Source organism: Ictidomys tridecemlineatus, unplaced genomic scaffold (assembly GCF_052094955.1).
Source record: "Ictidomys tridecemlineatus isolate mIctTri1 unplaced genomic scaffold, mIctTri1.hap1 Scaffold_435, whole genome shotgun sequence".
In the NCBI taxonomy this organism is placed as follows: domain Eukaryota; kingdom Metazoa; phylum Chordata; class Mammalia; order Rodentia; family Sciuridae; genus Ictidomys; species Ictidomys tridecemlineatus.
In genome coordinates, this window is record NW_027522814.1 from 167,607 (window position 1) to 189,446 (window position 21,840).

The window sequence follows — 21,840 nt, forward strand, 5'->3', positions numbered from 1 at the left end:
ACTAAGCCCGAGCTGCATTCTGCACTCGAGGCCGCCACTGGTCCCAGAGCAATCTGACCTGGGAAGCTAACACTGCCACACGGAGCAAGCAAATCAGTCACTGTCCAGGTAGCTCCTGGGAGACAGGCCTAGCATCAGTCAGCCCAGGTGCAAAATAGACTAGGCAAATACAGCCCTGGTCTTACCTACTGCAGCGCCAATGACAAGGGCCAGGAAAGGAGCAGGACAGAGAAGGATCACACAGGTCTCCACTGCCTGCTGGAGCTCCCTCAGCTTCCTAGGAGGGGATCACAGAGTCTACTACCAGGAAGTGGGCAGCACCAGAGCCCAAGCCTCACTCCCAGGAGTGGCCCTCACATCTTTACACAACCTGGGCCTCCAAGCCTGACTGCACCCCAGGAACTGGCAGTTCTAGAAGACCCTAGCTAAAGCTAACAGCAGTAGGTGCTTCCCCATAAGACAGCCAACTCAGAACCATCAGATGTCACATGAGCTTTGGCACTGCACGAGGCGAGACCAGGGCCAAGTCGCCCAGTTGCTATCTTCAACTCTGATGCTACTTTCTATTTTGTTTCATGTCTTCCCCCCAAAATTCCAAGAGGCCAAGTGGACAGCAAAGCCCTTACGAAACAGGACACTGGGCCCTTCCTCTTGGGCACAGCCACAGACCAGAGCAGAAGCAGTTTCCCAGGTGTATCTGAGGGGAAATGAGACAACTCGTCACCAAAGCACAAAGTAAAGCAGGAAAGCACATTCTCAAGCAGGACACCACGCTAGTAGTTCTAACCATTCACCAGCCACCAGAGGAACAAACAGGCTGGAGCAAACAGGCAGTGGGTAGCTGAGAGCTGAGAGATGCTACAAAAAGGAAAGGAGCCACAGAGGCCAGTGCAGGCCAGCCACAGGAGACACAAGGTGCCAACCCACAAACAACCTCAGCTGCTGACCAGAACAGGCCATCCAGCAGCTGGGAGGAGGAAGAGTGGGCAAAGCAGGAGGAGGAGAGTGGATGACCCCACAGCCCACAGCCACTTTAACAAGGTCGGCCATACAGGAACCCAAAGGGTCACCCTCACTCTCATAGAGCTATGGGACCCCTGGGAGAAGAGTAGATGTTCATTTAGTCACCCAACAAATCTCTCTTGGGCATGGATTAGGCACAGGGGCCCAGTGAGCACAGTGCTGCACACCCCGAGTTCCCATTCTAACTGGGAAATTACACACACGGGTCTCCAACAAGCTAATGCCTGAGCAGAGACCCCCAAGAAAGTGAGCCAGGGCAGAAGCCCCAAGGCAGGGACAGGGTCAGCACACTCTAGACCAATATAACTACAGACAGAATCAGAAAGGCTGAAGGGACCAGCAGGTGAGGGCAGAGGTCACAGTGCCATGAAGAATCAGAGGATGTGTCATGGCTGTCGGCCTAGGGAGTGAGAGGGGGATGACCTATGAGCCCCCTTGCTGCTGCTGCTGCTGCTGCTGCTGCTGCTGCTGCTGCTGCTATTGCAGGACCCTCTGCTGAGCACAGAGCAGCTCAGGAGGAGGCCACCAGAAGCTGACAAAGGGCTGCAGGGCAGGTAGTGTACCCCTCCACCAACAGAACCCAAATGACTTCCTGATGGCTTGGGTGGGGATGGGAGAAAGGCCAGAATAGTCAAGGAAGGGACAAAGTTCAAGGCCCATATGTCAGGAAGAACAGTTAGACCATTCACTTTTGTCATCTCAATGGCTCACTCTGCACTGAATATGGACCATGGGCCAGGACTACATTCTCACCAGAGTCACAGTGAGTAAGATGACTCAGGAATGGCCCTAGTCCAAGGGAGGCAAGTTAGACAAACATAAAAGGAAGGCAAACTTAATTACATAACATACATTCTAATGAAAAGCGTCGTCTAGATGAGATCTGCAAAGGTCACAGAGGAAATAAAAAGCTAAGAGCTAAAGAGCGTAAGTATAATTAGGGGAGACAGGTTGGGAAGGCAGAGTCAAGGTGGGGCACGTGTCCAGAGAGTAAGGAGAGCAGTGTGGAAGAAATGGGGAATGAGAGGGGTCGGCAGTGCCAGGAGGTAGTGTGCCCACGCAGAACCTGTGCTCCCCACTAAGAGCCCTGGGAGCCAGAGAAGGGCTTAGTTGTGGGGATAACACACCTTGACTTTTAAAGGGTCCCTCAGGGGCTGGGGATGTGGCTCAAGCGGTAGCGCGCTCGCCTGGCATGCCTGCGGCCCGGGTTCGATCCTCAGCACCACATACCAACAAAGATGCTGTGTCCGCCGAGAACTAAAAGATAAATATTAAAAATTCTCTCTCTCTCCTCTCACTCTCTCAAAAAAATAAAAATAAAGGTTCCCTCAGACAGTTGCATGGAAAGTAAGTGGTAGAGAGGGCAAATATAGAAAACAGAGTCACAGATTCTTGTCATTCCAAAGAAAAGTGGTGACAGAAGCCTAGCGTACATTCTTCAGGAGCATGTGCTTCATTCTCCAGGAGCATGTGCTTCCACGAGACGGAGAACCCATGAACCCCAGGAAGGATGGGATGCCAGTGGCCTGAGGGGACCTGGCTATCAGTGTCAACAGAGGGAACCATGGGTCCCAGACCTGGAAAGATTAAATGCTGGAGGCCTGTGGGGACTGGACCATCAGGGCAGACACCAGGGATAGGGTGCCAGGGGCCTGTGGTGACTGGGCCACTATAGATAAAGGTAGCAACATAGAAACCAAGGGTATGGGATAGCATCTCTCTGGGGCAGGAGCATAAGTCAATGACTCTTCCTTCATTCAGAAGCAACTGAGCAGGGGCCAGCCTGTGCTAAGTATCAAAAATACAAAAGGGATCATATTCCCAGCACCTGCACTGAAGCAACAGGAGAGAGAGCCAGCCAGGCTTAATCTCCAGACTCCAGGAGGCGCCTGGCAACAGTCAGCACAGGGATGGCTATCAGCACGCCAAGTCACAGGTGGAGAGAAAGCCCTGTCTGCTGAGTCATTTCCTTGCCACATCCTGGAGAGGGGAAGTGTAGGCTTCTTGGGTGGTCCTCCCTGGGTTCACAGCAGGTCTCTGGCTCAATAGTTGGGACTCAAGACCAGCATCTCATGTAAGAGCTTGGCCTGGCACCATCAAGAACTGGAACAGAGCCCATGGGGAGCAAGTACCACTGTGTCTCTAAAACAGGTATGGTTGGGGGGCAGGGGAGTATCTTTGAGGACACATGAAAACAACCCGTCAGAGACAAGCTAGCCTAACACCTTCTGCAGAAGTCAATTTACATTAAGTGCTATCAAAAGCCAAATGGACACCATGAAGGCCTCTTGTCTATGTCCTTGACGATCCAAGGTGCTAGCCTGTGCCAAGACAGAAACTGGTTTGATGAGCATGAGACCTGGCAGGCAGCAGCTGTGGGAGGCACTCCAGGCCACGCCATCACTGACTCTGTTCTCACCCACCATATCTCCCAAAGGAAATCCTACCCTCCCCACCTGATATGTACCCATCACCCAACCTGACACTGCTGCTGGCCACACACATTGATGTACCTTGTTGCCTGTGCCACCCACTGGGTACTCCCAGTTCTATACCCCAAACACTCGGTTCCTCAAACACTGAAGACAGCAAAAGACTACCATAGCAACGAGCCAACAGCTTGCCTGCTGCACCAAGCCCCAGGCTGTATCCTGTAGAGGGAACTTCACCCTCACAACCCCACCAGAGCCACCCTCACCATCGCCATTCTGAGAGGCAGGGAAAGGCTGATTAAATTGTCCAAGGACAAAGTGCTAAGATTCGAACACAGGCAGCCCATGTGTGGAGTCAGTGGGAACTGCTCACCATCACCGCAGGTACAACGTGACCCCCACTCAATGCTCAGAGCATGCAGCCCAGCACTCTGAATCTCATGTGCCTATCACTGGCTTTGCTGACTCTGAACAGCTTGAGAGCATCATAACTCATGGAGACATCGACTGACAAAGGTGACATGGTCTCATTAAACTACAAGACAGTTTAAAAGGATGGCTTAACTACTTTGAACAAAGAATAGTTGAAGAGCCATATTAAGAATTATGGCTGCGGCTAGGGATGTGGTTCAAGCGGTAGCGTGCTCTTCTGGCATGGGTGCGGCCGGGTTCAATCCTCAGCACCACATACAAAGATGTTGTGTCTGCCGAAAACTAAAATGTAAATAAAATATTTTTTAAAAAAAAGATTTGGGGCTGGGGACATGGCTCAAGCAGTAGCACGCTCGCCTGGCATGCGTGCGGCCCGGGTTCGATCCTCAGCACCACATACCAACAAAGATGTTGTGTCTGCCGAGAACTAAGAAATGAATAAAAAATTCTCTCTCTCTCTCTCTCTCTCTCTCTCTCTCTCTCTCTCTCTCTCTCTCTCAAAAAAAAAAAAAAAAAAAAAGAATTATGGCTATAAGCCGGGCACGCCTATAATCCTAGCTACTCAAGAGGCTGAGGCAGGAGGATCGCAAATTCAAGACTAGCCTTGGTGACTCAGTAAGAGCCTATCTCAAATAAAAATAAAAAGGACTGGAGATGTATCTCAGCAATAGAGCTCTGGGAATTCTATTTCCAGTAAGTACCACTGGGTGGGGCAGGGGGGAACAGTATTATGACTATGATGACCTTAACTTACTCTCAGGAGGCAACACAGAAACCAGTGCCTAGTCAGGTAGTCTGCGATGTGGAGGGGATGACAACCTTCCACTGATTTACTCTAGTCTCTCTGCTACATAAGAACACATCTCCTCCACATGCTGCCTGGGCCCAGGCCCCAGGGAGGGGCAGGGAGGTGGCCCCAGGGGAAGGTGGCCCCAAAGCAAGTATACCAGCTCAGCCCATCCCAGGATCAGGAGGCTCTATGGACACCTAGGAGGGACAGCAATACAGGTGCTTCCAGCCTAGTCACCCTGGTAACTACAATTAAAGGCTCTTCTACAGAGGCAGAAAGACATGACCTTCCAAACTGCAGCCATCCCAGTGAGTGCAAGTCTGGGGCAGAGCAGGCAATACTTGATGGCTGATGGGACAAAGGCTCTTGAGCCCCAAGTGCCTGACCCAGCTAGCTGGAGTGGCCAAAACAGATAGGCAGGTACCAGCTCCCTGTGTCCACCATCCTCGGTTGCTTCTCTCCACTTGGCCTTAGAGCCAGCTCTGCCTTAAATCAGAATTGAGGAAGGTGACCAAGGCTTCAGCCCAGCTGGACAACACTGAGTGCACAGGATTCATCACCCCAGGCCCCAGTGAGGTAGAGAAACAAGTCACAAGGGCCTGGATGGTACATGCCAGGTGCTGTTCAGGAACCTGGGCAGCCTATCTGAACAGTGTTCAGGAACCTGGGTCCCACCCTCAAGTAAAAAGGGTCTGGATGGTATATGGGTGCTGCTCAGGGACCTGAGACATGAGCTCTGGAGAAAACGGGCTTGTGTTCAAGTCTTGTCTCCACTACTTCCTAGCACATCAACCCAACATTCAAGTGTCACATCTGCAAGCCGGGGTTTATCAACGTGACTGCTCCAGAGCTGTCTTTAAGGTTCAAGTCAGATGCTGCACGGGAAGCACTTGGCACAGACTTCGTTCAGGCAAATGCCATCGATACTGATTGCTCTCATAATCACCCTCGTCATCATCATGATTACAGACAGGAAGCAGAACCATGGACTGTGGCAGGCCCTGAGAGGCCCTGTTCCCTCCACCACCCCTCTTCAAACCATAACCGTCATTTCTAGGAAAGGAGAGAACCCCCAAGTAGCAAGATCCCTAGAATTCCTGCACAAATTTCCCAATCTTAGTGGTTCAACATTCTCCAGAGCACAGCAACCTGTCACCCTTCAGGGTCTGAACAATGACTAGCATGGCCACAGTCAGCCTCCTGCTCGCCAGCAGAGCCAGGGGGTATGTAGTCAGGTCTGGGCCCCTGGGACCCCTGGACACTAGCAAGCCCCAGCAAGGGCAGAGGGTGCTCCAGGATAGCCCTTGGGGAGCTCTGTGCAAGGACAGTAAGCAGAGGATGCATCCAGACCTGACCACTCATTCTAAATGACTCACCTGTCCCCAGCCCCATAACTAGGAAGGATGTTATCAGACTCCAAGAACCAAAACCAAGACAAGGACAGCAAAAAGAGCAAGGCTCCTTCACTATAATCAGATTCCACCCAAAGAGGAAGAGGGTTCTGAGACAGGCCCTGGAGACCCATTCACATCCATGATTGTAGGGCCCCTGAGCAACGTGTCCAAAGATGGAGAAGAAAAGAAAAACAGAGTGGGCCTGGACTGGTGGTTCATGACAGGACTCACATGGAAATGAACACTCAGATCTCCTTAAAGCACTTCCTACTGCCAGAGCACAAAAGCCTTATGAGGTGTGTATGAACATGTTGCCCTTGCTCTGCAGAGTAAGAATCTACCTCAACCCCTGGCTGCACAGCCAGCCAAAGGACCTTTCTTTGCCACATGATCACTGACAGCCATGAGGCACCAGGTACACAGCCCTCAGAACAGCCCTACAGACAGACACTCCCTTTTGAGATAAGGAAGTGCACCGGAGTAAATCCACATCTACTCAAAGTAGCACCTTCCCACCTCCTGCCATGTAGAAGGACTCATAAAGCTTCCTGTCCCTTCCATGGCAGACATGATCAAAAGGAAGCACAAGCCCCACCATCAAGCTTTCCAGACCCCAGCTCTGTGGACTCAGAACACTAAGAGACAGAATTCCACGGTGGTGCACACCTGCAATCCCAGAAGTCAACAGGCTAAAGCAGGAGGACTGCAAGTTCAAGGCCAGCATGGGCAACTTAGGGAAACCCTCTCTCTAAATAAAAAATAAAAAAGGACTGGGGGTGTAACTCAGTGGCAGCAAACAGAAGCCCTAGGTTATATGCCCATCACCACAAAAAAAAAAATAGTAATAATGATTTCAGTCCAGTGTAGAGTTCAGAATCGTGCTGTACCAGTACAGCAGCCAGAAGCCACATGTGGCTCAATGCTAGAAATACTTTCTCATTCCTAGCTGGCTGGCGGCCAGCAGGTGGCTCTGGGGTACAACATCATTTGATCTTCCCTCAGCATCCATTAGTGCAGGATGTTCAATGTCCCTACACCTCATTCATACAGAGCTCAGGTCAGAGCCGTGCTTAGTGGCCGACCCTACTCAGAATTCTTCCTGCTGGGAGAGTCACAGCTCTGCCCGGAAACAGGCCAAAGTCTATTACATAACTACCGAGAGGCCAACAGAAGCCTGAACTACCGCAGCACAGTGAAACCTCAGGTAGGAGAGGGACCTGGAGGACCCGCTGACTCACTCTCTGATTTCCAGCTTCGCAGTGACAGACACCACGTTACTGAGACAGCACACACAGGAAGTAGCAGTCTTCTGTCAGATCGGCAAAGGAGGAAAACTAAGACACCCAGGTGAGTGCTGCTCAGGAATGAAGGGTTTCTGCTGCTCTTGGCAGAGCAACGCATGGGGTGATGCGCAACATTTGTCTTCTGAAGGCCAAGCTCCTGGAGATCTGCATGCCACCAACTGTCCCACTGCAGGAATTCATCATAAAGAATTAAGGACCATGCTACAAAAGTCTATGACAGGGCTGGGATTGTAGCTCAGGGATAGAGCACTTGCCTAGCATATGGGAGGCACTGGATTCAATCCCCAGCACCAAATATAAATAAATAAAATAAAGATACTGTGTCCATCTAAAACTAAAAAAAATAAATAAATATTTTTTTTAAAAAGTCTATGACAGCAGCATTTAAAATCCAGAAAGGGGGCAGATAAGGAGGAAGAAGAAAAACACCCAGCAGTGGGCCCGTGAAGTACAGGGTAGCCACAAAATGGCATATTAAAAAGCTACTAAAATGAGAGGAATAAATGTTCAATTCACAAGGAGGACACAATCGATGGCTTGGTGGCAAGAGTGGGTAAGAACACCTGCATGACGACGGGAGCCCAGGCCACTGGTCTGCACAGCCATGGGAAGCATGTGGACACAATCACACCCCATGACACTGTAGTCTCAGGTGGACCATGTGTCGGCTCTGCAATGACTACACATCACGCAAGGAGACAAAGCACACCCCAAAAAGCCCTTTCCAGAACCTATGACCACCTGCTGGGCACTTGCCTGGCATCTGTCTGACTCTACCACATTACCTCCTTCTCACCATCTGAATTTTTATCAAATTGTCTTTAAGAGATCCATGGAAACATACCAGTCTTACAAGGTCTCCATAAATACAATGGACACCTTCCACCTAAGGCTAACACAGTCAGCTCAGAACATGAGGGCAGAGGCCAAAGCTGGAGGAATCCATCTCAACAACCAAGGCCAGTGCCACCCTGCCACCTTTGCTTTATGATCTGTGAATAAACAAAAAGGCAGGACCTCTCAGCCCCAGTACACAAGTCTCAGCATGTAGGGTCTCAGTTCTATCTCCTGAGTACCAGAGGTCCCAGGTCACCCCCATGGGGAACTGTCCACCCCCATCAGAGTGGCAGCCTCAACACCTGATGGCTACCCACATCCTTCTCCCCATCCATCCCAACGGCATGGTTCTTGGCACACAGATCAAGCCAGGCAACAAGGTGCTCGCCAGCCCCATTCATAGCTAACACTGGGCTAGGGGCCATATCACATGTCCCACGTGAAGCCGCAGCATAAAAGGCCAACCCACAAAAATAAGTCAATCCTCAAAAAACATTCCAAGCAAGGCTGGGACAGCTGTGGGGCTTCATGTCCCTTCCCTGAAACACCACCACAAAGGCAACACAGCACTCACTCTACAGATAAGCATGGAGCACTGGGCACTTCCACAGGGTGGCCTGAGGCTCACATCTCCACAGGGTGCACTGACTCTCAGAGGAACTTAGGGCACCTCCTGGGAGGTGGACAGTGGGCCAGAAGTCTGCAGACCACCTACCTATGGCACAAGCTGCTTCCTGAGACACAGACACCATCCCAAACTGATCGAAAAGAAAATCCCCATTCACATCCACAAACAGAGGTGGTGTTGTGCTATATGCAGATGCCTCCCCACCTTTCATGGCTCTCTGGGTAGATACGTGAACTTGTGGCTACTGGTCAAAGTAGAAAAGTGCCTCATGGCTGGCAGGAGAAGGATGCCAGCGAGTGCCCTTCCCTTAACAGTCCATTCTGTTTCGTGGAGTGAAATGAAGAAGATGGAAGAGCAAAGTGTTAAAGCTTTAATTCCAAATCACTTTTCATGCCTGTTTCATCTGACAGTGGCTTTGAAAGCAAAAGGCAATCTTTATCATTTGAGCTTTTTAAAGTAATTGATGTTATTATGTCCAACATAACCAAATGCTTCTAAAAGCTGATTTTCAAAGTGACATCAGTCCCCAAAATAAGAAACCCTTCCTTCTGGCTACTAATAAATTATTAAAACACATCTGCACAGGAGGACAAGACTGAGGTTTAATAATCAATGGTGAAGAGGCTAGCTCCAGGCTCTCCTCACAGACTCACCTGCCAAGCAGTCAGTCCACCAGGACACCCAGGCCTCACACCATGGTCACTGCTGCAACTTCTCCCTGTGGCTCTGCTCAAGGCAGGAGCCCAGTCCCATGTGGTTTTACACCCGCTAGATGTAAGCACAAACCAGACAACTCCTAGCTCATGGTGGAACTCCATCTTTTCTATCACTGACTGGTCTAGGACAGGCACACAGCCCAGTTTTGGCCAGTGAGGGGCATCTGCTGGATAGCAGTCCTAGAAAGATTTCCTTGTTCCAAAAAGACCCAAGAAAGAGGCCTCACCTTTCTGTCTCCTGACACCCAAACCTGGGCAGGAACTTCAAGGCCATAAGAGAAACCAGCCTGACCAGACAGCTGGCAAACAAACGGACCATAAAAAGCAGGGCAACCCGTTATTCTGGCCTTTGACTCAGTTTCTGGCAAAACTCTTGGGATCTTTCTAAAACTCTTGGGATCTTCTGGGTGGCAGGAAGTCCTTTCTTAGTAAGGATTTGGGTTTCTACTAATAAGGTGACTAGGACAGGCCCCTACTTAACTAGGATGGGGATGAGCACAGAAAGACCAGTGATTAGAGCTGAGAACTCTCAGCCCCACTCACCAGCCTGGAGAGGAGGACTAAAGACTGGGTTGAGGAAACTCTTAAACAGCAAGATTCGGGAGCTTCTAGGTTGGTGACCACAGAAGGGGCACAGCTGGTGAAAGCAAGGAAGCTCAGCACCTGACTCCTGCCCCATGCACCCTCCCATGTGGCTCTGCCTGACCTGGATCAGGATAGTAAATAAGGCACTTTCCTGAGCTCTAGCAAGCCACTGGAATAAGTCAGACTCTATGTATGTATAATATGTCAAAATGCATTCTACTGTCATGTATATCTAAAAAGAACAAAGAAAAAAAAACTAAAGAGGGGATCATGGAGCTCCCTGAATTTGTAATTGGACAGAGTAGGTAACCTGGGAACTAGATAAAAGGACTGGCATCTGCATAAACCTGCAAACTCTAAGAAATGTTGAAACTGAACTGAATCATAAGACACTGAGGTGGTGTCAAGACTGGAGAAGCAGAAAAGAACACAAATTTGGTGTCAGGAGGAAAAAACCCAATACCAGGCCCTGGGATGAGGTCCTGTAGCCACCCATCTCTGGGCCTCCTTTGGGGCTAAGAAAGAATGTGCTCGATGCTCAAGCCAGTTGGCCGAGATTTTTGTCACTTACAAAGGCCTCAGATGGTTGGCATACTCTGTAGGTCTTCCATGAGGGCACAAGTCTACACACTTGCATCCCCAGGGGCCAGGTTTCTACACTATGACAAGGTCATTCCAAGCCCACACACTGCTAGAAAGATGAGAATAGTCCTGATCCAAGCAGGGACCCCCAAGTCAAAAAGCCAAGCCACCAGGAAACCAGAGGTACATGTTGTCAGAACAGTCACAGTACCCCAAGTGGAGTCACACTACCATACTATGGGAACTTGGAGCTTCCAATCCCCCACCATCTCAAACTAAAAGCCACCCGCAAATGCCACATCTCACATGTGGTTTGAGTTATTCCCCAGGACTTCTCAGAGCAGCGGTATTAGGGTTAGAGCATAGCAGAAGGTCTTCAGGTTACACATGTACTGTCCTCAGAAAGGATCAAGGTAGTTGTCAGGACCCCTTGGCAAGTTCTCATGAGGGCTGTCATAGAAGGAGCACACCCAATGCTCTTCCTGGTTTCTTGTGTGGCAAAGTGCTCCCCCATTACACATATGCCCTACCACCCATGAGGTCCCCACCAGAGCCAAGCCAGGCCTTTCGATCTCCAAAATTATAAGCATACCTCTTTCTCTAAAAAGTACCCAGCCTCAGGTACACTGCTATAGCAATGAAAATGGACTACTTTACCCAGTGAGACAGGAGAGCACCCCTCTGCCTAAGCCCAAGTGCCCAGAACACATGCATCCCCACAGACACCTGGTCTACCTGCTGGCAATGGCACTGTTCTTCTCCTTCAGGGCAAGTTCTCGCTGTTGCAGCTCAACAACAAATCTGGAGAGGTCCTCTGGAGTCCTGAGGGATAAAGAACACACATTCAGTTCCATCTGTCCCCAGAAGTGGGCCTAATTCCACATCTGGAATAGAGGTCCAAAACCATGCCATTTAGAGACCAGGATGAGTAGTCTATCATGTGACCCATGAGTGAGGCAGAGAGCACTAACCACAGCCCGAGTCCAGCCACAGCCCACCACCAGCCATGCAATAGCAGCAGGCTACCTTCATAAGCCTTGGCTTTATTTCACCTATAAAAACAGGGTGACACATAATGGTGTCACCATGCCAAGGAAATGATATTCACAAAGTGCTGCCCAGTTCCTGGCATGGAAATGATGCACAACAGCTCCTGTCTTTGCTTTTCCTCCAAAACAGCTGCATGCACACAGAGTTAAGAGTAGTAATGAGGGGCTGGGGACATGGCTCAAGTAGTAGCGCGCTCACCTGGCATGTATAAGGCACTGGGTTTGATCCTTCAGCACCACATAAAAATAAAATAAAGGGGCTGGGATTATGGCTCAGCGGTACAGTGTTCGCCTAACACGGGCGGACCCGGGTTCGATCCTCAACACCATATAAAAATAAAGGCATTGTGTTGTATCCATAAAAAAATAAATAAAAATAAAATAAAGATATTGTGTCACCTAAAGCTAAAAAAAAATAAATATTTTTAAAAAATAGAGCAAGAGTAGTAATGGCACAGCCCCACACGCGTGCTACTGCATGATTCTCAGAACTATTCCAGATTCACTATCCCAGTGGATGCAAAGCAGTCCTATTCTTTATGTTTCCATATTTCAATGAGGAAATGGAAATTCAGAGATGCCATCTGGCTTTCCACAGTCCACTTGGTCCATGAGCTTAAACTCAAGGTGAGCCACATCTTCTGACTAGTACACAGAAGAACATATCCCAGAACTCTTGGTAGCTTTACGAGTAGCATGACACACATGTGGAGTGCACAGCAAGAGCTCCCAACATGGCATGGTAGGTGGCACACAAGCCCAAGGCCAAGGACACATCTTGCTTTCCTCTCCACCCACCACAGCAAGCACAGGGCTTATGGGGCCATGTGGTATGAGCCAACCCATGGCTCTGTCCCCCAAAGTGTCCCTCCACCTCACTAAGTGGATATGAAGAGCCCCTGCAGGGATCATGGAGGCCATTACTCTGGCTACAGCAAAGCAGCTGTCCATGCAAGGAAGAACCTGCAACAAGCTACAAGGAGAGTGCTGCTGGCCACCCTCCACAGCAGTGGCCTTTCTTACTGCCATTTCTCAGGCCAACACTGAAGACACTATATAGGGGGAGACACTCACCCTGGGCCACAGAGTATCTGGGGTCCCCATGGGCAGGGCCCTAGCAGTGCAAGGTACAAGTAAGCCACCCTCACCATGGTTTAGACACTCAGGACTGAACTCTGTCCTCCTGAAGTTCCTATGCAGAAGCCCTATTCCCACAGGATGGGATTTGGAGATGGGACCTTGGGGAGGTGATAAGGGTTAGGTGAGGTCAGAACAGTGAGGGCCTCACACTGGGGTCAGCATCCTGATAGACACACCAAGAGACTGCTCAGTCTCTCTCTCCTGGCCATGCAAGGACACAGCACAGGCAGCAATCTGCAAGGTGGGAAGGGACCTCACCAGAGGCGGAACACCAGCCTCCAGAACAACAGGAATAAACTCCTGCTCCGAGCCCCATCTGTGAATTTGTCACAGCAGCCCAGCCACATTGAGAGGCTGCTCCGGCAGAAGACACACCCAAGTGGGCCAGTAGCACAGACACTCAGGAAATGGCTCAGGCCCAGCGTGACTCCATCTAGACACCCAATCCACAAGCACAACTTCATGTTTCTAAGTACACAGAAAATAAGTAAGATGTATGGAACACCCTTAGAGAGCTTCACCCCAAGTTTATCTGGAGTTTACTTCCATGTCAAGCAGGGCCTAGTGATCGAGGCTGAGGGGTCTTTAACTTCATGCGCCTCTGTGAACTGCTTACAATGAGAATTCATGTACTTACACGTATGAGTACAAACAAAAAACGAAGGAAAAGCCACAGCAGGCTCAGAAGGTGAGGAAAGACGCCAGAAGCTCCCAGGCTGGGGAGCAGGGAGCCTGGCCGATAGGGGGTGCCAAGTGCACACTGCTCAGCCCAGCAGAAGCCCAGACAGGGGCGCAGAGAAAAGGGCACACAGAAAAGAAGGGAGACAAACCACGAGAAGCCCTGGATTCAGAACAAGCTCAGGGCTGGGAGAAGAGAGCGAAGAACTTGGCCTCCTGTCGCCTGTCCTGAGCTCCACGTAAGGAGGTGAGTCCACGTTGAGCTGTGGATCATGGAGGATTTCTGCACAGTCACAGCCGTCATGCATCTCAAACCAAAGACCAGGGGCCCACACACCTCCAACTGGCAGGAAGAGTGTTTATTTTCCGGAAGCCTCCTGACCTGTGTGTGGTTAAAGCTACTCAGAGATGCTTACCCAGGGCGCTCCAGGGATTAGCTAAGTGCTTGTAACTAGAAGGAGTCACGCCAGGTGCCATTATGGCCTAAAAATAACACCGACAGTCCATTCTGAAACTTGCACTTCACAACTACAAAGTGGGAGGCATTTGAGGCCTCGGGAGCCTCCGACACAGAGATGACAAGAAAGTGACAGTTCCAACTGCAACCCAGGCTGTGACACCTGCTGCGGAAAACTCTAGTTTCAGCTGCGAAGCCTTTCACATCCTAACGGGGGCTTTCAGGGAAAAAGTCTTTTTGTTCCATCTGCAGCTGAATTTTGACGCAAACTCAGCTGTGTGCAGAATAGAAGAGGGCTGGGGGATCATGCCCACTGCTCTACCCCTGAGGCAAAGGCAGTTGCAGCCACAGCTATTTTGGGGTCCTATAGCAGATGCCACAGCACTTTTGGAAGCCTAAGTGCCAGTTCCCCCAAGTCTGATAGACACCAGATCCAAAGGATACCGAAGCCTAAAGTGAATCAAGCACCAACAGCCACAAAACCAAATGAGAAGCCTTGAGCTTTCTCCCGAGGTGTTATTATTATATATTTTTTCCAAAAAATAGGAACCCGCAGGGCATAACCACCATATTGCTGGGGCTGGGCTTCAGCCAGGGCCCAAACAGAAAGGAGGGAACACAACACAAACAAGATAGGCTTTTTGTTTTTGCAAAAAGGATGCCAAAACAGGAATGAACGGAAAATATTAGACAGCAAATACTTTTGCTAAAAATCAAGGAAATGGCAAGAACTGAGGGCTGCGAACCCCTGCAGGCAGCCCAGACTTTTCTCAATAATATAACATAACTGCTTGGGAAAAGGGATGCAGGTCACCCCGATCTGACATTGATGTGGCTGATATGGGGTGCCCAGGACTGAGGAGAGGAACTACTGCTTTCCTGGGGAGGAGAGACTAACTCTAAGCAGTGCAGTGGCTTCACCCTGGGCCATCTCTGGCAGAGCCACCTGCAGGGGCTGTGGTCACTGCCTCCCTGAGTAGGAGGTCCCAGTCTGGTGTTGAGGTCATAGCTACCCAGACTTCAGGAGACTCAACAAAGGGCATTAGCCCACCTCACCCTTTGAGTACAGGGTTGCTCTGTAACATCCAGGCCTTGATAGACAAGGCCACTGACAAATCTTCCAGAGCACCCATTTCCCTCCAGCACAGAAGGTCACTCCAGCCCTGTGGACGGTTCAGAGCTGGTTGCTCTCTCAGGCACAGTGGCCTGCCATGCCTCCCTCCAGGCCCATCCAAGATCAAAGGCCCCCAGCAACAAAGGCTGGAAGGCCCTCCCTCACACCTCAAAAGGATTTTCAAATGGAAACAAAATCACATCAACTATCTGAGAAGGAGGGAGCGGCAAGCTGCTGCTTCTCAGACTTGCTGCCTTCCAAAGCCAACAGCACGGTCACACTCGGCCTCAGGACCTTCATGTCCCTTTTCCAGAATACTTTCCCCTAGATACCCACACACCCCACTCCTTCATCCACCTCTAGGTCACAGGACACCAAGTTTTCAGCTGGATCTGCCAAGCATCCTATCTGAAACTGTGGACCCCACCCCCCAGCTTCTCCCTGCATCCCTTCCGCAGCCCACCACCATCAGATACCCACTCTGCCTGTCAGGTTATCATCATTCTCCCTCAATTACAATGAAAGCTCCCTAAAAGAAGAGACAGTTTACATTTTGTTTGTTTTTTTTCACTGGCGCAATCACAGGCTTCCAGAAACGTATGTGAAATGAAGGAAAAATCATGATACCTTTCCAGAGCAATACCATGCAGCTCAGCTCTGAGAAGTGAGAACTCGGACCACTGGATTCTAAGTCCAGGGTTACTGATTAAATAAACTTCACCCACCCATACAACAGTATCTGTGTAAAATCAAAAGAATGCAGAATCTTTCTACATATTAAAATGAAAGATCTCCAAAATGCACTGCTAAATAAAAACACAAAAAAACAGAATGTAAGTGTTCTATGCTGTCATTTGTATGAAAGAAAAAATATACATTGTTGTAACTGAATTATACTCGAGGATGAAGAAGAAATAACAATGGCTTCCAGCAGAAGAGGACAAGAATGGCCTGAGAGATTTACCTCTAGATACCTTTAAAATGTATAAAATATTTTGTGCTAAGGAAACATATAAAAGCTATTCAATAAATAATTTCTCAAAGCTCAGCACTGTAATCTTGTACTGCAGAATCAGGTGCTAAATGAAAATTTTGTAAAAAGAAAACAAATTATTCCCACAGCAAATTAATGCATAGAAATCTAACTATGACCATTTACAACAAAACAATGATATCATTTCTTAAAAATGTTCAGCTGTGTATAGGTAATACCATAAACAGGACAATGATGTATTAGTGAAAGGCCTCCTACCTAAAATAATTAAGCCTGGCAACTGATCCCAAAAGGTGCTTGGTTAAGAGGGGAATGGAATGATACATGTGTTTCAAACATCTTAACTTAAAACATAAAAATACACAAGTATTCCCTATGCTACAAATGTCTTCTTCAAATACAGGTCAACTAGAGCTTTACCTTATATTTTTGCATAAAGCACACACACAACAAGTAACTCATGACTTTTAGGTTGGTTCCTTTGAAGTGGACACCTATAGTCTTCCTAGATTTTACAACTTTTCCTCTTAGTCTTTCATAGTCAATTTGTCTGATTCAACATCAATGTTTCAAGAATTTGTCTTTAAGACTTTGCAAAGGATCCACCTTCAAATTCAAAGAAATAAGACTTCTGTTACACTGAAGCAGCCTTCACAAAGTATGTAATGACAATAGCAATGGCCACCCTAAAACAGATGCCAGTGTGGTGGTGGGTGGAGGCCACACCTCTTGCCCCTAGCTTGAGTGTAGGCACATAGATGACTACCTGGGGCCTTTGAAGACAGACTTTTCCATATGAAATACATTTCAAACTTTTAAAAAGTTAAGAATGGGGCCAAGCACAGTGGCATACACCTGTAATTCCAGCAGCTTGGGAGGCTGAGGCAGGAGGATCATGAGCTCAAAGCCAGCCTCAGCAAAAGCAAGGTTCTAAGCAACTCAGCAAGACCCTGTCTCTAAATAAAATACAAAATAGGGCTGGAGATGTGGCTCAATGGTTGACTGCCCAAGTTCAATCCTTAGTACCAAAAAACACAAAAGAAAAAGAAAAATTAAGAATGACTCACTGGTATGAGAATTATGGTGCTGCAGGATCTATCTGAATTTTCCAGAATTGAGAACAGAGTATATTGGTGAGAGCCATGTGTCAGCCATGTGTCCAGAGCTACAACTCTGCCACCCACACACACCTGCCCCATACTGCAGCATCTGGACCACAGGAATCATATAGAGAACAACACACACACAGATTACACTCGTTTTCAAAAAACAGACTCCACAAACCTCAGAAGCATTAAAAAAAAGGGGGAGGGCGGTGGAACAGAGCTAACATCTTAGATTCAGAAACCAGGCCAGTGCTCAAAGTCTAACTCCACTGGCTACATGGCCTCCAACCAATCAGCAGACCTCTCCAAGTCTCAACCCCTCCTCTGGAAAATGGATGTCAAAAGAGAGCCAGGCTTAGCAGTGAGACTATGCCCTGGAGTCAGCCAGGCTCAAGTTCAATTCCCATCCCAGCCCCAGCTTCCTAGTCCGTGAAATAGGATCATGTCTCCCAACCTGACTACCAAATTAGGGACATCCAGCCCTCTGTCAGCCTTTGTGATGATCTCTGTCTCTCAGACAGTGTCCAACACCACCCCTACAAACCTCTACCAGTTGCTTGGGCACTGATAGATGACAGGTTTATTGGTTCTAATAACAAAACAGAGAGAGTAAATCTGTTTGATGACAGAACCAGAGTCTAAAACCTCACAGAGAAGTAGAAAGAACAGGTGGACTGTAAGCGAGAAGTAAAACCCCTGCAGGGGGGCCAGAGGGCGGGGAGAATCAACTCTTAGAATATAATGGGAAGGACAACCCTGATTCACCAGCAGCATCTATGGACAGACTTGGGCATCCTGCATCTGAGGCAATCTCACTCAACAAATCCAGCGAGCACTGCCACATGGTGGTCTAGTCCCAAGCCCTGAAGAACTCTCTGACACACATACACAGACCTGGAGACTTCCCACCTGTTGAGGCAGGCAGGCAGTCACTGTGACGAACCCAATGTGCACTACATTCCCAAGGAAGACCAGCGGAGGAAGAGGACAGGTAACAAGAGTGAGGTGTGCAATCCTCACAGGCGGTCAGGAACCATGTCTGAAAAGGTAACACCTTCCACAGACTAAGCAACACAGAAGTGAGCAGTGCAAGCTCAGGGGGAAGAATTTTCAGAGGCTCCAGGTCAAGTGAAATTGAGTTGTAGCTGCAGGGTGACAGGAGAATTCCACCCAAAGAACTTCTTGGAGAGAGAAAATGTGTTGTCTCAAGGGGAACTGCACACACTCAGAGAGCCACACCCACACCTGTGTGGTTCACAGTATGCAAACGTGCAGCGCCACACTGGCAGGCTCAGGGAATGCTACAGACTCAGGTCTGACTGAGAAACTATCAACTCAGATGGCTCAGGAGTGACACTGCCTGGAAAAGCCAGGAGAGCGCTGCCACCATTGGGTCCACCTCCCTCCACCCCACCACCTGGATGCCACCTCTGTGGAGCTGGAAGAACTAGACCAAGAGCAGCGGGCGGCAACATGGAGTGGGCACATGACCTTGGGAAGAGCAAATTCTGTACCCAGGTGACTTCACAATGAACCAACACCTTTAGCCTTGGCACAAAATTACAAATGTGTGGATTTCAGCTCTGCAGGATGGAACGGGGTGGAGATAAGGGCTCTGTGAGGTGGCAAACTCCCAACCCTGAGGAGGTGCAGCAGACTAGGGCTGGCTGTTGGAGGCAGGGCAAGACAGAGTGACTCTGGGGACCACAGGGAGGTGCACAGCGACAAGACGGAGCAGGAAGGGGGACCCTGCAACTGTGTCCTCACTCAGCTGTGGTTTTGCAGCTCCTCTGCCAGGTACTGGCCTCCCACCCCCTGCCTCGTGAGGTCCAGATCTCATCAGCTGTCCAAAGCCAGCAATGCGGCTTAACTGCTTCAGGCAAACGAGCCTCGTGGGTCCCCAGACACATGTAAATAAAATGAAGAAATTTCAAATTTACAGTTGCTGCCTTCGAATTCTTTCTCCCGGCTCAGGAAGGATTAAAAGGACTTCAAAGCAGCCTGGGTCCCAATTAAGCCAGTGTGACCACCGCAGGGATGCTGGAACACTCCTCTGATTAACAAGAGGCGTGCTTTGAACTGTTCTGCTAAAAAAAGCTCTTAGAACCTCTCAAACAAATGCTGTAATTTCTCTCCCACTTCCCTCACTCTTTGGAAAAGTTGGTCCTCTGAATGCTTTAAACATTCAGATAGCAGCTGGATAACAGCCCCAAACACAATTTCAGCGAGGAGCTCAGAACAGAAGCAGGGACAGAGGCCTTGCGCAACTGCCCACAGCAGGCTGGGCTTCCAGGACAGCACTGGTGGCCTGAGACTACACAGTGTCAACACACTGCTATGCGGCCAGTGCAGCAAGGCTGGGAGAAAGGTCTGGGCAGAAGATCAGATTCTCCCTTCACCTGAGCCGAGGATCCCCACAACGTGGCCCTGGAGAACATCCTTGACACCTACCTGAGCAGTGCTGCACAAAGTACCCGCACAGAAATGGCCAGAGCTGCTGGAGACTGGGGTCAGTAGAACAGCAGAACCCTCCCTCCACATCAGGGGCAAGCTCAGCTCGTGGGGCTGAAGTGCCAAGGTAAGCCACAAGAGCTCAGAATAGGAGCCCATCTACTACCGACAGCAGTATCCAAGGTGCAAAGTGAAACAAGACGCCCCATACAGTGGTGATTCACTCTGGGCAATACAACTGTGGTTGGAAGTAAGCTTGGGAGCCAGTTGGGGACACCAATCACACTGTGACTTCAGAGATCCCAGCGCATGGTTCCTGACAGTCCCACTCTCACCATGCCTTTAACATTAAGCATTAGGAAAGCCTTCCTCGAATACCTGAGGCCCAACTATTCTACCTCTGAGGATTTCTTTCAGGGAGAGGCAGGAGATCAGGGAGAATAGTGAGTTAAAAATCAAGTCAATCTGGCTGCTGGGGAAACAATCAAAGCAATGTGTGAACAAAGGACTTTACCGGATACAGAAACTCAGAAAGAAGCCATCATTAGCGAGATGCTCTCTTTGAACTCACTGAGTAATAAAAGGAGAGAAAAGGTCTCAGAACTGTGAAAAAGCAAAAGCCACATACAGGCAGAGCTTAACTGTGATTGCAGGCTGGCCCTGAGCTTGCTGTGTGGCCCTGGGCTACTTACTTAACCTTCCTGAACTTTGGTTTATGCATCTTTAAGTGAGAGTAATGAACTAGGATGCCACATTCTGATTTGTGATTCTCTCCAAAAACAAAAGCTGCCTAAGACTCTGTTCCCTCTGATTATATGAATGATGCGAGAGAACAAGACTCCAGGCAGAAGGTGTAGCGAGACCAAAGTCCTGAGGCAGAGCCACAAAAGGGGGACCCTGGGAAGGCTTAGACAGCAGGCCTGGGGCAGGGAGAGGCAGAGGGCACAGAGCACATGGGGGGGCTGCAGTCAGAATTCCAGATTTGATTCTAAATGGATAGATGCTTAGACTGCTCACCTCTGCGGCCATATTCTGGAGGTTTTGTAAAAGGAGATGAGCACCCAGGTTCACCCAAGTGCTACTAGTAGCAGGGAAAAGAAAACAACCCAAACACCCAGCAATGGAGAAGAGGGCAGGTGCGGGCAGCGAGGCTATGAAATGAGGACTTCAGTGCAGGATGAGTGAGGACCACGAAATGGCTCTGCACAGAACTGCAGGTCCAGTGCTTCTCCTCAAGGCCCCTCGGTGCTGGAGTGCCGAGAGAGCTGCAAGTCCCAGAGGGAGATAGGAATTACCAGGTGGGCTCTGCACTGAGAAGGGTTTATAAATGGTGCGACAGCACTAGGGGAGGGCCAGGAGCAGTGACCTGAGAGAAGTTGAAGGGACAGAATCAACCGGGTGATAGGCAGACAGAGGAGGGGGATCAGGTACAAGACCAGGGAACTGGCTGGGCACAGCAATGGAGCCAAGCCCCAGCAGAGACCACAGGAGAACGGCTGCCCGTGGCCATGGCAGACAGTCACACAGGCGCTCAACAGCAGAACAGCTTCCTTTTTTCAGCATTTCCAAGATCACTGTTGGAAGACAGATAATTTGCCAAGACAGGCAGAACTCAACGGTGCCTCCATGGGACCCCGTGTAGCTCGCTGCTGTACTTTCAGGGGAAAAGAAAACTACAGAGAAGACTCTAAGAATCCCAACACTCACTTGAAAAGAAACAGCAAGTAGGACATTCACTGGGCCTCCTGAGGCCAGAGCTCTCTCTGTCCCCATTGTACAGATGAGCTTTGACAACCAGCCTGGGCCCACGCAGCCAAGAGGCAACAGCAAGAGCAAACCAGGCTCCTAAGCAGAAAGCCAAAAGGCCAGTCTGCCTTCCAGGACACTGGAACCAAAGTGCAGACACATGCGCATGCGCATGCACACATGTGGTCACTTTGCCCCCAAGAGCACCTCCTGGTTACAGGGGGAAATGCTTCAATGACACATGAACAAGGCAGAAAGGCACTGCAGCTGAAGTGAGCAGTTACCAGGTTTGCCTGGTCTGGGCTCCACTGCTGTGGCACTTCCAAGGGCTCCAGTGAAAGAACAGAACCCACCCATCACACTGTAAAGGGCACATGCCACA

The 21,840-nt window shown here is 49.5% G+C and overlaps 1 protein-coding gene across 13 annotated transcripts in view; it reads right to left on the minus strand.

Moving 5' to 3' along the window:
• LOC144373568 (mitotic spindle assembly checkpoint protein MAD1-like) overlaps positions 1-21,840 on the minus strand; it is a 245,640-nt gene that overhangs the window by 166,635 nt on the left and 57,165 nt on the right. For all 13 annotated transcript variants that reach the window (XM_078036595.1, XM_078036597.1, XM_078036599.1 and 10 more), the window contains one exon: positions 11,459-11,545. In XM_078036595.1, coding sequence (XP_077892721.1) covers positions 11,459-11,545 — 87 coding nt within the window. The remainder of the gene's footprint in view (positions 1-11,458; positions 11,546-21,840) is intronic.